The sequence below is a fragment of the Lytechinus pictus genome, chromosome 2, assembly GCF_037042905.1.
Source record: "Lytechinus pictus isolate F3 Inbred chromosome 2, Lp3.0, whole genome shotgun sequence".
NCBI lineage: Eukaryota > Metazoa > Echinodermata > Echinoidea > Temnopleuroida > Toxopneustidae > Lytechinus > Lytechinus pictus.
The window spans coordinates 16,367,772-16,382,937 of record NC_087246.1 but is presented as its reverse complement, the minus strand read 5'-3'; the positions used below and the strand labels follow the sequence as shown (position 1 = coordinate 16,382,937).

At 34.6% G+C, this 15,166-nt stretch overlaps 1 protein-coding gene across 1 annotated transcript in view; it reads left to right on the top strand.

Annotated features, from left to right (window-relative positions):
- Positions 1-15,166, top strand: part of LOC129254703 (uncharacterized) — a 22,906-nt gene extending 7,740 nt beyond the window's left edge. The window contains exons 3-13 of the mRNA XM_054893210.2: positions 31-174; positions 658-765; positions 1,053-1,187; positions 1,741-1,835; positions 4,000-4,069; positions 4,200-5,990; positions 7,218-7,328; positions 7,692-7,769; positions 8,805-8,862; positions 9,931-10,039; positions 12,714-15,166. Coding sequence (XP_054749185.2) covers positions 31-174; positions 658-765; positions 1,053-1,187; positions 1,741-1,835; positions 4,000-4,069; positions 4,200-5,990; positions 7,218-7,328; positions 7,692-7,769; positions 8,805-8,862; positions 9,931-10,039; positions 12,714-12,942 — 2,928 coding nt within the window. The 3' untranslated portion in view covers positions 12,943-15,166. The remainder of the gene's footprint in view (positions 1-30; positions 175-657; positions 766-1,052; positions 1,188-1,740; positions 1,836-3,999; positions 4,070-4,199; positions 5,991-7,217; positions 7,329-7,691; positions 7,770-8,804; positions 8,863-9,930; positions 10,040-12,713) is intronic.

The window sequence follows — 15,166 nt, the reverse complement described above, 5'->3', positions numbered from 1 at the left end:
TTCAAAAAAATGATTAATTGTCTTTTATAGTTTTCAATTGACACCCAATGTTTGCTGTGCGGACAACTGATGGGGATGGTCAACTTTCTGAAGATCTTGTGTTCATCGGAGCCTCGTATCTTTAAACTCAGAAAGATGAAAGTCACAACAAAGCATGAAGGAAATTTTACTCTGGTGAGTTGAAAATTCTGTGATGCTATTATTATGATCAGAAATTACTAGTATGTTTTAGAAATAAATGTACACATTTACTTGTCAATGAATATTCTGTGTTAATTGGTTTAGAGGGAGGAAAGGTGGTACACATCTCTTTGTACAAGATCAAATTCAAATGATTGTGAGATTAATGTTGCTGATGAGTGAAAGATTTTGGTAAAATTGGAGACCTGTTTCTAGGTCTTATACACAGATCTACATGTTTTTAACATAATGATTATTTGCTTTCTTTGTTTTTGAAATTCCAGAAAATACATTTGGTCATTTATCAGTTTCATTTTATTTGTATTCTTTCATGTACCGGTATATGTTTGTTTTTAAGTCATCGTTCATTTACTGTATATTGTTCAGTAAATCATATTCATCTAGAAACTGCAATTGTAATTACCCCCCCCCCCCCTTCTCTCTTATATGCTCATTATCTTTACTTTCTCATTTCAGGCCTTGGCACATGATCCTAAGCTATCAGATACAGTTGCCATAGCAATTGTTAAAAACCTTTATGACTTGTTCTGCATGTACCACGGTTCTCTTACAAGACTCTTGAAGGTAACAGTGAGATCTGCATGATTGTATTGGTCTGTTATTTTTATTGTTATATTATAATAGAGATGATATGGTCATGCTTGTGGTGAAAATAATGATGAAGAATTGTAGGTGATGATGTTGGGTGAGGCGGAGGAAGATGTTAGCAATGGTGATCAAAAAGTTGTTGATGGTAATTGATGAGGGGGAGGTTGGCAATGGTAATCATGATGATGGTAATTAGATGATATCGGATATGATATCTATAAGTTATAATTATGATCTATATATATTTTTTTCAATTTGGATAGCACTGTCATGGCAACAGAGAGACATTCTCTTCCCAGATGTCATCAATATGGAATTGTTACTTGCCATTCATCCGTCACCATGGAAACAACATGAAGATGATCTTCCATGCAGTACCGACTATAGAACTACCCAAGGTTAGAATCTTGATATCAATTCATGTTTAGCTGTTCTTTTTCCTTCTTATCTTCATCCTCCTTCTCTTGATCCTATTCTCTTCTTCTTCATCGCTGTCATTCTCTTCATTCTATTCATCATCATCTTCTTCCCCTACTCCTTCTTTGCATATTTTTATCTATAATGATATGATAATATGGTCCATTAATTTTAGCACAGTTACTACATGCATACTACGCTTGATACTTGGTAGATCACCCCGGCTGTAGCTGAGCCATCATGTAGGCGCTAAAGAGTTCAAGGGACAAATCCTACCAGGTACCCAATCACCTCACCTGGGTCTAATGCAGCGCAATGTTGATCAATTTCCTTCCGAAGGAAAATACGCCATGACTGGGATTTGAACCCATGACCCTCTGTTTGAAAATCTGGAGACTAATCCACTGAACCACAACACACCTTCACATTTATAGATGAAATGAAATACCAGATACATGGCCAGTTAGTTACTAAAGTTGTTTAAATAAAATGAAAGCTTGATAAACGCGGTTGGACTGTATCATTATCTTTTAGAAATGTGGATGGATTTTTCTCAAGTGTTCCCATCTTCTGCAATGGTTAAAACGGAAACCATGGTTACTAGCTGGTTGTCTTCTCTACAAAAATAAGTGAGTTTATTTCTACTTTAATGTTCAGTTGTGAGAGAAAGCATCAGCCTTTCTTGAAAAAAAAGTTATATTTTAAACTATTTTGGGTACTGTAATTTCCTTTGAAAATCAGTGATTTGTTTTTCATTAGAGTGTGACATGTCTTCTCCTTGTATAAAACATATGTATTTTACTTTTGATAATCCAAATATATCCATATAAGGTATATTTTTCTCATTATTTATTGGTGGTTAAAAAGCATAGTAAAGATTTAGTGCAAAAATCACTGATGAAATTGTTAAAGCCTGTGCATTACATTCATAGTGCTATGAAATCAGAATGTGGTTTATTTACTTATCTTCCACTTGAGAATCAAAATATTGAAATGAACCTTTTCCAATTTAACCCTATCTAGGCCGGGGGGGGGGGGGGGCCTTGGAGGCCCCCCCTCAATGAATCGCGCAATATTTTTGCCACGCGAAATTTGTTTGACCGCGCCGCTCGCTGACTTTACTTTCAAGTCTTGCGCAACTTTTGAGACCAATTTTGCGTCACCCGGGTACGTGGTTCCGAAATTACGCAACATTTTATGTAAGTGCATGACAGACCAAAAATTGCTCAAAAACGTGGTTTGTGTACAAAGTCAATGCAAACTGTGTTTTCAACCAAAATTCATAAATGTATGATTATTTTTATTTTTGCTGGTCTAAATGTATTTATTTATGCTTTTTCCTGATTTCAGAAGAGTCCCCAACAAATTTCATTGAAAAAACAATGAAAAACAAAAGGTAAAAAAAACAGAAATACATAAGAAATTGCAAAAAACAATGTAATACATAAGAAAATGATTTGACATCGCAATTTTTTTCATGTACACTTGCTAAGAACACCACAAAGAGTTTCTATACCAAAAAATAGAACGTTTGGAGCTTTATTTAGGGAGTTAAAGGAAAAAGTATGATTTCGCATACTAATTACACATAAATTAGCATAATCACTTAATAGCGATTTGCATGAAATAAATTACTATACAATTTTGTAGATTATGTCCTAGGCAACCCGCGTGCCAATTTTCGGCGCGATCGCGCGGTCGACGGCCGAGATCTCAAGGGGTGCCTGGGAGGCCCCCCCCCCCCCCCCCCCCCCCCGGCCATATGAACTCCCAAAATACCCCGGCCTAGATAGGGTTAAAGTTTCAATGTGTCTGTGTGACAACATAAGAACAAAAAAATTGTATTTCATCTTTTTTTTATATCATATCTTATGAAAACATCCGCAGCCAAAATTAATTATGGGGCCCAAGATATAACAACATGAATACCTGATTAGCATCATTAAATTCAGTGTGTTATTCTATGGTGCTAAACATTCATGAAATTGAATGAGGACCAAGTTAGAATTACCCATATGTTGAGCTTTGATTCCCCAAATGAAATTTTAAGTGTTTACTTCCCTCATGGATTTTTCTTTTGAGCAATGTTGTTAGATACTTGATAAGGATTGTACCTTGTTTTTAAAGCTTATCACATTTGCAATAGACCTTTATCACCTTATGTTTTTGCCCATTCTTAAATAAATGTTTGGTTAGCAAGATTTTTATTCATTGACAACAACTCATTTTACAAAGTTGTCATCATACAAAAATAGCTTGTGAAATGGTAAGAAATGTTTAATATTTTTTCTGATTAAAGTAAAGAGGAAATAATTTAACCCTTTCATGTATTAGCAAAATGATGATTGTCATGCAATAAGAGTCTTTGAATTATAGAGCAGTTAATTCTTCCATGTAACCTCGGCTCCTACGTCAATTGAATTTTTTTTTTTGCTCAGTGGTCGTTCAATTAGTGTACATAGTTCAATAATCCTGTAAAAATCAACTCATCTTTAGGATAATGGACAAAGTGGGTATGGTTTGATGACCTTTTTTTTTAGAAATATGTATAAGTTTTCAACCTTTAACATACCCAATATACCATCATGTATTATAAAATAAATGTTTATGTTGCATCTTCCAAGATAATTTATAACTATAAAGTACAATGTTGCACAAACATATACTGATTTAATTGCAGATGTGTTGATTATTCAAACTATGTTATATTCAATTGCAGCATTTTGTCTAGCAACAAAGTAAGGATTTACAAGTTCTATCTGAATGAAAATGTTTATCTTTTATTTCTCCTAGGGTGCTATGTACTCAGATGACCTCTGACCTTATGAGTAGGTTATTTCTTGTCAAGGCTTCACAAAGCCCTGTAAGTACATGTCTATCCATATTCTGTTTTTTTTACCTAATTTGTATATTTTCTTCGCATATTCTGTGTTTTTTTCTTACCATTCAAGGAGAAATGATAATTTAATCTCATATTTCATTGTATTTGACAGTTTCCAGGAGAAAAGATCACAACAGATTTTGACTTGCCTTTTGGAGTGCGCATCTTATCCATTTATCTTCGCAATGAGGATTACAAACTATTTGCAAAGCAGGAGAGTGCAGCTGATATAAGGCATGGAAAAGGGGATGCTATGTCAGAGGGAGCCTTTGAAAGTAAGGATGAAAGTCATCAAAAAGAGGAATTGGGGTCTGGAGATGGTGATCAAATGTCAGTAACAACTCTACCGTATCTACAACAACTCAAGGAAGATGGGAGCAACAGGTGCAATAGAGACTCTTCTGAGAGTGATGCTGGGCAGAGAACAAGCAGTTCTCAAGAAAGCAGTGATGCTGTCAGCCAGTTTGCACAGACCAATGATGCATTGATGGACTCTGGAAGACATCAATGTCACCGTGGTGATGAGGAAGATACTAAATGTTCCTTAACAGATGAGGAGATTGTAGTCACAGAATGCAGAAGAAATATTCCTGAATTCGAGGGTAGGAGACAAGAACATTTAAGTGATGGTGCCAAGACCAGTGAGGATGCCAAGGTCATAGATATTGGGAACCAAGAGGCTGAAGTGACACTAGACATTGACAACTTCAGAAAATCTGGGAAAAGTCAAGATAGAGTAGATATTCATAACAAGTCAAATCATGAACATAGCAAAGTAAAAGCCACTGGCATTGCCTTTGACACAAAAGTTAGTGAGATTAATGGCATCATTCACAATCATGAAGACATTATTTGTGGTTATAACAATACACATTTAAGTTCTCACATTAGTAGTTCGCACTCAAATGAGAGTAAGGACAAGGAAACAGGACAATACCATTCTGGTGAAGTAGAAACCAACAGGAAGACTGTGATATCAACAGCAGTATCTGAACTAAATGCAGGTTGTATTGGTGACATTCTTTTGCCAAAGGTTGAAGTGAACCATGCTGTGGAGAATCTTGAAGATGAACCCTTTGAGATCCATATCAACCCTCTAGACAGTGAGTCATCTCCAGAACATTCTGACTCTTCAGGCAATGCAGGAATGGCCAGACATATGTTGGAGCCATTAGCAGATGACAATGGGAACATTCTCCCCCAGGATGAATTTGGACATTTAGATAGAATGGATGCTGGGGCTGATGGATATAGTCAGGCAGTTGGATTGAGGAATGGTGGAGATGATAGGATGTTGGGGAATATCGTGGATTCTTTTACTTTGAGCAAAAATAACAGCCACAGTAGGGATTCTTTGAGTCAGGAAAGGTTACCTGCGATGCAGCAATTGCCGCAACGTGGTGGGCAACAGCCTTCTTTGAAGACAACCTTCTCACATTCCTATAGCAATGAACACATTCCACATGGTACTGAGCCAAACTTTGCCAAACATGAAGGAAGTGTGGACTATGCATCAGTTCCTGAATACAGTACTCCCAAGGCTTCAAGGAATCTAAGCAGATCTGGAGCTGGTGATGCGTCTACAGATTCACCAAGGCAAACCGATCAGACACCTTATTGTGCAAACTCGGCTCTGCTCACTGATAACTCTGATCAAACCAACCATCCCAATTCGCACACTGTTCAACCCACCAGTGACCAAGGATTGGGGTCTGTGGCTGCTTCAGTCCACCATGATTCTGTAGCTTCAGACCAGCCTAAGGATAATTCTCAGTCCCCTACAGGAGGCCTTGTCAGAGCAGATGGCACAAGGAGAAAAGGATGGACTCGTTCAAGGTCCACATCACCTACTTCAGGAAAGAAAGTGATCTCTCAAGAAGCATCAGAGGAAGAAAGAACAAAGGTAAGAATCCATGTGGATTTCATGACTTCCATATAATACACAATTTTGTTTATCAAATACAAATATCAACAGACAGTCTAAACTCTGTTATATGGGCTTGCCCTGGGGGCAGGATAATAAGCTGATTCTCTTTATGGACAGGTCTCTAAATATTTGCTGTTTTTGCTCAAAAGAGCAGCAACATTCAGGGGTAATGTAAATAAAGACAGATGGTCCTTATATCTACTTGATCTCAAAATCAGATTTGACTTTAATTTTCAGTCTTTTTAGTGACCCAGAACACTGAAAACAAGACAAATATGACAGGTTACGTGACATGGCTATGGCTCGGGGAAATTTGTATTTTCCCACATTTCTTTTGAGGAACTGATATCTGATTTAGAATTCTTGACATGTCAGATCAAGTGGTTTCTTGGGATTCTTTAAACCTACAAATCTATAGAGCTAAACTTAGTTTATTTTGGTGAGTTTTTTTTCTTTCTTTAGATGTCATCTTTTTATAATAGTCACCACAAGGAATTGATATTGCATTATAGAACCTGATTAGAAAAATAAACTCACCTTTTGAATTAACTGCTGGTAATTTTTATGTCATTTGATAGGCATCAATGTACAATTCTATTGTCCAGTAAGTTACTGAGTTCAGAAATACATATTAAGGTAATGTGTAGAACTTATTGGCATATAAATCTATAGATTTTACAATCGGATTAACTGGAAATGAATGGATTTCCTTCTCGACCTGGTAGAATTTGTATTTAATCTGTGATCCAACCGCACTTGGTTTGATTTGATGTCAATCTGTGAGAGTAATATCAATGCGGAGATAACAGAAAGCTAACGCTTATAGGTTATTATTTTTAGATGGGAGATGTAATGCATGGTGGGAATATTAAATGCAGGCACCATGTGATATCAGTTGACCATCAGAATGGTTACATGTACATGCTTGAACCTGTCTTATTTAGAAAATACCACTACAAAATCCATGGCAATCAGGAAAAGAAAATGAAATATTAGTACCGAAATCAGGATTTTAAAATGGGTAAAACAAATAGGGGTTGGAATCGCTTTTGCTCTCTCATACCATAAATATTTTAAAGCTAAAAATCTGAACTTTGCAATCCAGAAATCATTTTCTCATAACAATAAGTTTTATTGATTGTAAAACAAAAGAGATATGTTGTAAGTTATCAAACTATTTTATTTTGTATTATCATTTCATAGGTTGAAGGTATGGTCAATGTTTCCCTCTATGTCCAAGCACATTCTGACACAATGCTGATCTTCCTTGGAAAGAAAGATTGGATCCAGGATAGGAAAAGACTTCTTGAAATGGTGAGAGGGTTAGTGTAGGATATTAAAGGATAGATTAATAATGCACTTAGGTGGAGGATGAGAAGAAAAAAAAGAAGAAGAAAAAGAAGAAAAAAGAAAGAGGAGGAGGAAAGAGAAGAGGAGGAGGGGAGAGAGAGAAGAAGGAAGGGAAGGAAAAAGATAAGGAGACAGAAGAGAATGAGGAGGAGGGAGGAATATGTTTTACAAGATAATGTTCCTTAGGCTCTGGCTTTCCTGCATTTATAATATTTTGAATTATAATTATTGAAATTTATTTAGTAAAAGTATTTCCATTGTTCGTTATTAGTTAAATTCAACTGTTTCATACATGTACTTATCCTGTTTACCTATTGTTACTTCCAGTGGCAGTCACTTGTCATGAAGCTCTCGGAGCTAGAACCTGAACTTCAGCAAGTATTGGACGACAAGGTCCCACACCAGGTAGGAATAACATGTTTTATTGGTGGTAACAAATGTTATTGGTGTAATTTTGTGTTTTCCTCTCTTTCGTGCCATGAGCACATAGACAGTGCCTATTATTGTTTGTGCATAATAGCTTTGAGTTTTGACCTGTCCGATACAATCAGATTTCATTGATATTATGATGTTCCCATGAAACAAGCTTCAGCAGATTAATTTATGCTAAATGATTCAAATTCAGTGGTAAAGCACCTGCCTCATGATTGGAAGGTTGTGGGTTCAATGCCTGGCTGAGTCATACCAAAGACCTGTGGCCTTCTTGTCAGGTGTTTGACATATTAGAATGGAGAGTGGGAAGAATAGCATATTAAGTTATGCAGGGCCCACTGGGAATCAGGTTATAACAGCTGAAATGGCGATCCTGGAAAAAATAAGGATGATAATCATCATATTCGCTATCTCATAAGAAAAAAAATTGAAATCTTATTAATGAAATAGAATGATGTAGGTTGCCAATTAGAGCATGCTTTTTCACTGCCTTTGGGAGCAAGTGGCTTCCTTCCTTCCCATCCTCTCTGATTCTGTATCTTTTTTGTTATGAAATGAATCTAACATCCTTTTCAGGCAATGAAAACTTCTGTGATTTAGTAGGTATAGAGGCATTAATAGGAGGAAATTATAATTTGTAAACAAATTTTCGGCATTACTCCTATGTGTTTAAGATCGCATGCTCGATCTGTGCTGATAATCATTAGTCAGAAAAAATTAGAAGCAGGGGGATTCAAACCTGCCATCTACTGCTTTCCGGGCAGCGACTTGAATCCTCTTGGTTCCAATTTTTTCTGACTTATTATTTTCATCACAGATCAAGCATGCGATCATAAACACATTTGTTTACAACTTCTGTGTTTTTTTTTCTTATCTAGCAAATTTAACGCTATTTCACTAACTCTGAAGTTTGGACTTTCTTCAGTCTTGTAAATTATTGTTTACAATATTTTTTTTGGGGGGGTGGACAGGTTTATAGAATTAATTATTTTATTTTATCTCCCCCAGGAGCAAGATCAAGTCTACAACTTTCTTCAGTTTAGTCCTTTTGAGAAATCAGTCAAAAGTAAGCTTTCAATCATTCTATTAGAAAGGGATGTTTACCCTGATATCTAGTCGATTTAATTAAAAGCAGAAAGATGAAGAAAAACATCATTGGGTTGCTTAATGTATTTGTTGAAAAATAACAGTTATAGATTTTTGTGTGTGTCAGTGTGTGACATAGTATTTAAGCAGCACCTCCATATGTCATGTAATATAAATTCTAGTTTCTCTGAAAATGATTCTACCTTTGCATTGGAAATGTCATGATCAGAAGTGTTTATTTCATTCAAGTTTCTATTAGAAAAATATTTTCAATCACCATAAACCACTAAAAACGGAATGTATGTGATATATAGGGCAGCGTTTGGCATGTGACATCACATAAAAGGAACTTGAACATCCCATAATAAGTGTGCTATTCCTTGAAGTTTTCTCGAGCCTCCATGCTAGGTTTATTTTATATTTTTCTGCTTTTATTAAAACTAACTTGATGTCAGGATGGATTTCCCTTACAATTTTACCTTGAAACCATGTGAAATACCCTACTTCTACCAAGTATGAAAGTGGTATAGCGCCATCTCTTGGCCAGACTTCAGTTACTCCAAGTAAAGTGACTATTTCCTGTATTGTTCAAGATTTCATACTTTGCTCTTTCTGTATTTACTAGTTATAATTATTTGTTATATCCCTTTTTGGATTTGTCTATATGTAATATATCAACAAGCTTTTGATAACATATGTATTTCAATCAAGAATTATTGATAACTTTTTTTATTACACCAGAAAGCTAAATCATTCTGTACTTGTATTCTTTCAATTTTGTTCATATTTTAGATCCATGTCCTTGTATACCGGCAATCAATGGTCTAATTTCTGTATGGTGTTTGCTTATGAATTTGTTTTTGTTTTTTTAACTAGCAATCATCTTTATATATCTTTAATATGGGCATTTTCTACAAGAGTATGTGATTGTTTTTTTTTATAAATGTTTCTATAAGTTAAAAAACTTCTACTTTGAAATTCTAATCGAAAGCATTATGATATGAATTGTCTCATAATTCTTCTCTCTTTTTTTTTCTGCACCCTCCAGCCAATACTGCTAGTGTCCTGACGATGGAGAATAAACAATTTGTGAATGTCGTCGATGCAATGCATGAAATGTTTGTCTCCAAAGACCAAGTCAACCATCTTGTGATGAGGTATGCGTCATGTAACAAACAATCACCATTTCAAAACAATATATATAATACGTAAGAAATGCAAAAAAGCAATAAAATATGTAAGAAATCAATTTTGGTACCAGAATTTTTTTCATTTTCAATTATTAGGAATAAAGAATATTTACACCAAATTAGCATCCAGTGAGCATTATTTAGTAAATTGGAGCAAGAAGTAAGATTTAATGAATAAATTAGCATGGTTCATATAAAAGAAAATATGTGAATTTAGAATTATTATTATGAGATATACCTATACAATGGTGTAGATTACATCATTCTCTACCAATGTGCAAAGTGAGCACGCAATCCACAGCGAGATCGCAATGTTGGGCCGTAGTGCCATGCCCCCCCCCCATGAGTCCTGTCATTGCTTTGCATTTAATTACATTCAATACCTCTCAGAGAGGCAAATTTTTTGTGTTTTCTTGTGATGATGATGATGATGGGTTCTTGTATAGCGCCGGTATCCGCCTCAGCTGGGCGCTCATGGCGCTTGCTCAAAAATAGGAAATATCTCACAAATTTCAATGTCTTCAAACAGTGCTTAGGATCATCATTCAGTCTACTTGTCTACTGAATTTACATGGCAATGTGTGTAAATACTTGTAACTGGTGTCTAAAAGCACAATATTGAATTCATACATAAATGACTTGATTGTCACTTCAGTTGGATTCTGTTTCATTGTCATTTTATTTTTTAATACATTTTTACCACAACTGGAATCCAGGTGTTGTGCATTCTTGATTGTTCTAAGCAACCAGAAAACTTGTCTGAGGCTTGTCTGACATTATAAATAAATTTAGCAAAGTAAAATAGGCTTATTTAGATTCCAAGTACTGCAGTCTATTCATCAGTATTAACAGGTGAATGAAATATCTCACTGATAAGCCCCTCTGAAAGAGCATTCATGGATTTGAAAGACTTTGGTAAAGAAGTCAACAAACATTCACTTATCTCAATGGAGGTTAATCATTCAGAGATATAAATATCTCTTTCCCTGTACTCTGAGTAATGAGGTATTCAGAGACCCTGTAAGTAATGAATGGATGAAAATACTTTAAATTCATTCTGTCTACATTGCTGGTTGCTATGTCTGGCAAACTTCTGCCAGACGTATTGTATTGTACTATTGTATTGATGTCTTTATAGTCCAAGTTTGCTGGCCAGTTTGGTTTGGGTGCTGTTTTTTTATGGTAATTTCTAACATGGGGGGGGGGGGCTTCAGGTATGACTAACAAATTTATGCACTAACATATCAACAAACATGGCTGATGTCATAATGAATTAAGAGGGCTTTTGTTCTTGTTTGGAAGCCCCCACTTATGGTTTCCATGAGTTATAGTACTCTGAAGTTGAATTCATCTATAGATATAAATGTCTTGATTTCTTTGGTGTAAAATTTTGTATTTGACTGTTGAATTATATTTTAGGCCATCTTTCAGTATGCCTTCAAGGTCTTGTTTTATAGATTTATTTATCATTTATCATGTATCATTGTTTAAACTCATTCCAAGCTCTAGCTCTTTCCACTTCAAAGCCTAAAAGTTAATCAGACATTGATGTGGCAATGAAAATAATAAAAATATGTGGGGGGTTTTTCTGGGGGGTGTGGGGTCATGGACTTGAAATCTTTGATATTTTAGAATAAATTTGCTCTTCAGAAAATATTTTTACTTCAATGTTACAATGTTAAATCTGTTTTTGAAAGAGTAACTTGCACACTCAAGTCTCGTGTTTATGGAACTATGAATATTTTACTGTATCATGATTTAAATGAGCCAAAAATACCTTTTATTTATTTATTTTTTTATTTTTTATTTAATTTTTTTTTTTTTTTTGGGGGGGGGGAATTGGAGTAATTTCCTAGACCTGAAAACGCTCAGATATGTTAATTTTTTTAGCTCTTACCATTGTTTTAACTTTATTTTAATGCTCCTGAAAAATTTAGATAATGAAACAGATCTGGGGAGGGTTTCTTTCCATATGGTCCAAGACCTGATAGTCTACTTCATGAATTGTCTCACATTTTCATTTTAAAAAAGTAAAATTCTGTGTTCTTTTGTGTTCTAAAATTTAAAGTACATTTTTTTAGTGACATGGAGCAATGTTAAGTAGAAAAATCTGCTTTAAGATTGTGATAAAATAACTAAATAACTCTGATTCAATTTTTTAATTGCAAATCTAACTTAACAAAAACACATACTAATAAACAATGCAAAAAGTTTTTATTTAGATTTTCTGCTGGTGTATAGTTTTGTTTGATTGGATTTTGCTTGTTTACAATGGTTTTTTTTACAATATTTTTGTCCCAGATTTTGTCCAGTCCAGTCTTTTTTGTCCTCCTTTGTCAATTTCTATGAAAACTCGAATAATCTTACACCATTTTGGTTACACACATTTTGTGTACTATCAGTTTGGTACTATTCATCATCATTTAGTCCAATACCCTCCTAAAATCATTTTTTGTCTTATTTAATTAATTTTCACATTCTTTACTTATTTCCACTTTTAAGTAGTGGTGATGTGGTTTATATTAACAGTTCATCTAATCAGATATATTACACATAGTCATGTGAGATTAAAATTAGTCTTAGTGGAATTAGACCATATGGGGATGATGTGATATGATTTTGACCATTTGTTTTATAACAGAGGTCAGCACAGTACAGTGATTGGGAGTCAGAACGACGCTTACCAGACCTACTTCCAGCCATTGAGGCCACAATCCAGTTTTACCACATCGACATCGGCATCATCACCATCACCAGGTTCGTCATCTCCCATCATGCATGCAACCTCTGCCATGGCAACAAGACAGGGTAAGCTAGAGGTCCAGGCAGAGAAGATTCTTTTGAGAGATCATGGAATCCGATTTATGTAGCATGTTCTTGTTGTTTTCACCACCATCTACATCACCATCTTCAACATTAACATAATTATCATTGTTATACATTAGATAACAATATTATTTATATTGATAGCTTACCTACCTAACAATGGTGCTAAAGGGGCTCCCATGTTGATCTGGCTTAGCTAGGTTTCATTTTGACAATGTGCATAGGATTCAAGGAATGTCATTCCTGCAGGAATCTATTACATCTGGATAGAGAGTGGCAAATGTAGATTAATGTCTTGCAAACAGACATAAGTGCAGCAATGGGAATTCTTGGTTCAGAGACTGGGGACTTGACCACTAGTACACGACACCATATCATCATCATCATTATCGTTGACATCATCGTTATCATCATCATCATTATCACCATCTTCATCCTCATCATCATCTTTTTCATAGTCATCATCCATCATCACCATCATCCATCGTTAGCATCATCATCAACATTGTAACTATCACTATTATCATCATCATCAATCAAATTATGAATATTATTGCAATTTTTGGCTCCACACATCAATCTTGCATCAAGACTGGATACAAGCACTTTGTGATATGTCATTGTGGTGTAATGAATCAAATTCATTGTATTTTGTTGTATGAGAAATATGAAATATGCAGCTTAATTAAATCATATGCAATGATATTAATTTATTGGTGTTGATATAAGAGAAACTGTATGTATTGTTATGTGTGAATGGTTATATTGCATTGTGATATATTTGTAACAGCAGTAATGAAAAGATCTGGTATAGGTTTATTCAAGTAAACACACAGGATAAACTCTTGCTCCTCTTATGTCTGTATTTTCTCTATTCTTCAAACAAAGATATTCAGAGGTTGATTGATTGATTTCATTTGCTGGGTATGATGTAACAGGTACAAGAATAAGATAAAAACTACCAAACTATCTTGATAGCCGAGATTGTTTAGTTCCAATGGGGTTTGTACCTATAGTAAGTGATGACAAAGTACACTGAAAAACATATTAAGTAACATCTATCAACTACTTCAAACTAGTCTTGAGCACTAATTAGCCAGATAAATTATTATTTTTAAAAGGACAGATGATTGTGTTTGAAATAAAAACTCATGTGCAATGGACAACATACTACATAGAGAAAAGATGATGAGAATAATAATTGTAATACATGATTGTTATGTATATAGTTCATAGTTATATGCTTCAAAGCAGTGACATAAATTCATACCAAGCATTTGGGGAATGATAGCAGTACATTGAGCGGAAAAATCAAAGTTTGGGGAATCCCCCACCTTGGGGCTTTGTATAAGGGGGGCATGTAACTGTGTGTATATATATATATATATATATTACTACCATCTATGATGATCTATCCCATTTTAGTGATGACAGTTAAAGTCCTATCAAGATTGTTTATATGGCTATACAATAGCGTTATTGTGATATAAAATATGTAGTTCGTGAGCAAATTTTCAGTTGTTGGAAGAAAGATTGATGTCCAAAACGTCTTTCAAGTGGTGTGTAATTATCACATCAAGGGCTATGTATACCAGGTATATAAATTTTAGTAATGACGGTTAAAAGCCTATAACAATTTTTTTTCAGATGGCTGTTGTAATGTTCTTATGCGATATAAACTACTTAATTACAGTAAATATAGATGCGAGCAAGCAAATTTTCAGTTACTGGAAGACAGAATGGTATCAAAAAATGTCTTTTCAAGGAGTGTGTAATTGTGGAAGAAATGCGGTGAGTGGGCATAGTGGGAGAGCCTTAAAAAGTCATTTAAAATAATGTGCACAGTATTACTGAGGAAAATAAGGGTAACTAATCAATAATCAAAACTTCAGATGAAAAGAAAGTTCTTATATGAAAATTGGGAAATAAGGATTTAACAGTCGAGAATCAATTAAAAATCTTTTACTCACTAGTTAGAGGCGAGATGAGAATGAATAAATGGGATGAAGATTATCGGGAACAAGGATCATTAATGAAATTATTGTATGCCATCACAGGCCACAATATATAAACTTCCAAAAATGTGGAAATAGTACAATGATGCAAATGAAAAGTAAACGATCGCAGAAGGAAAGATTTTTAATAATCGTTTTATTTACTTTCAGATATGATGTAACATTCATGATTTTGAGCAAAATTCATATTTGAAATATTTTTCAGATTGTTGTGTTTATAATAAATGTGATTTTAAACAATGGATAAAATTGT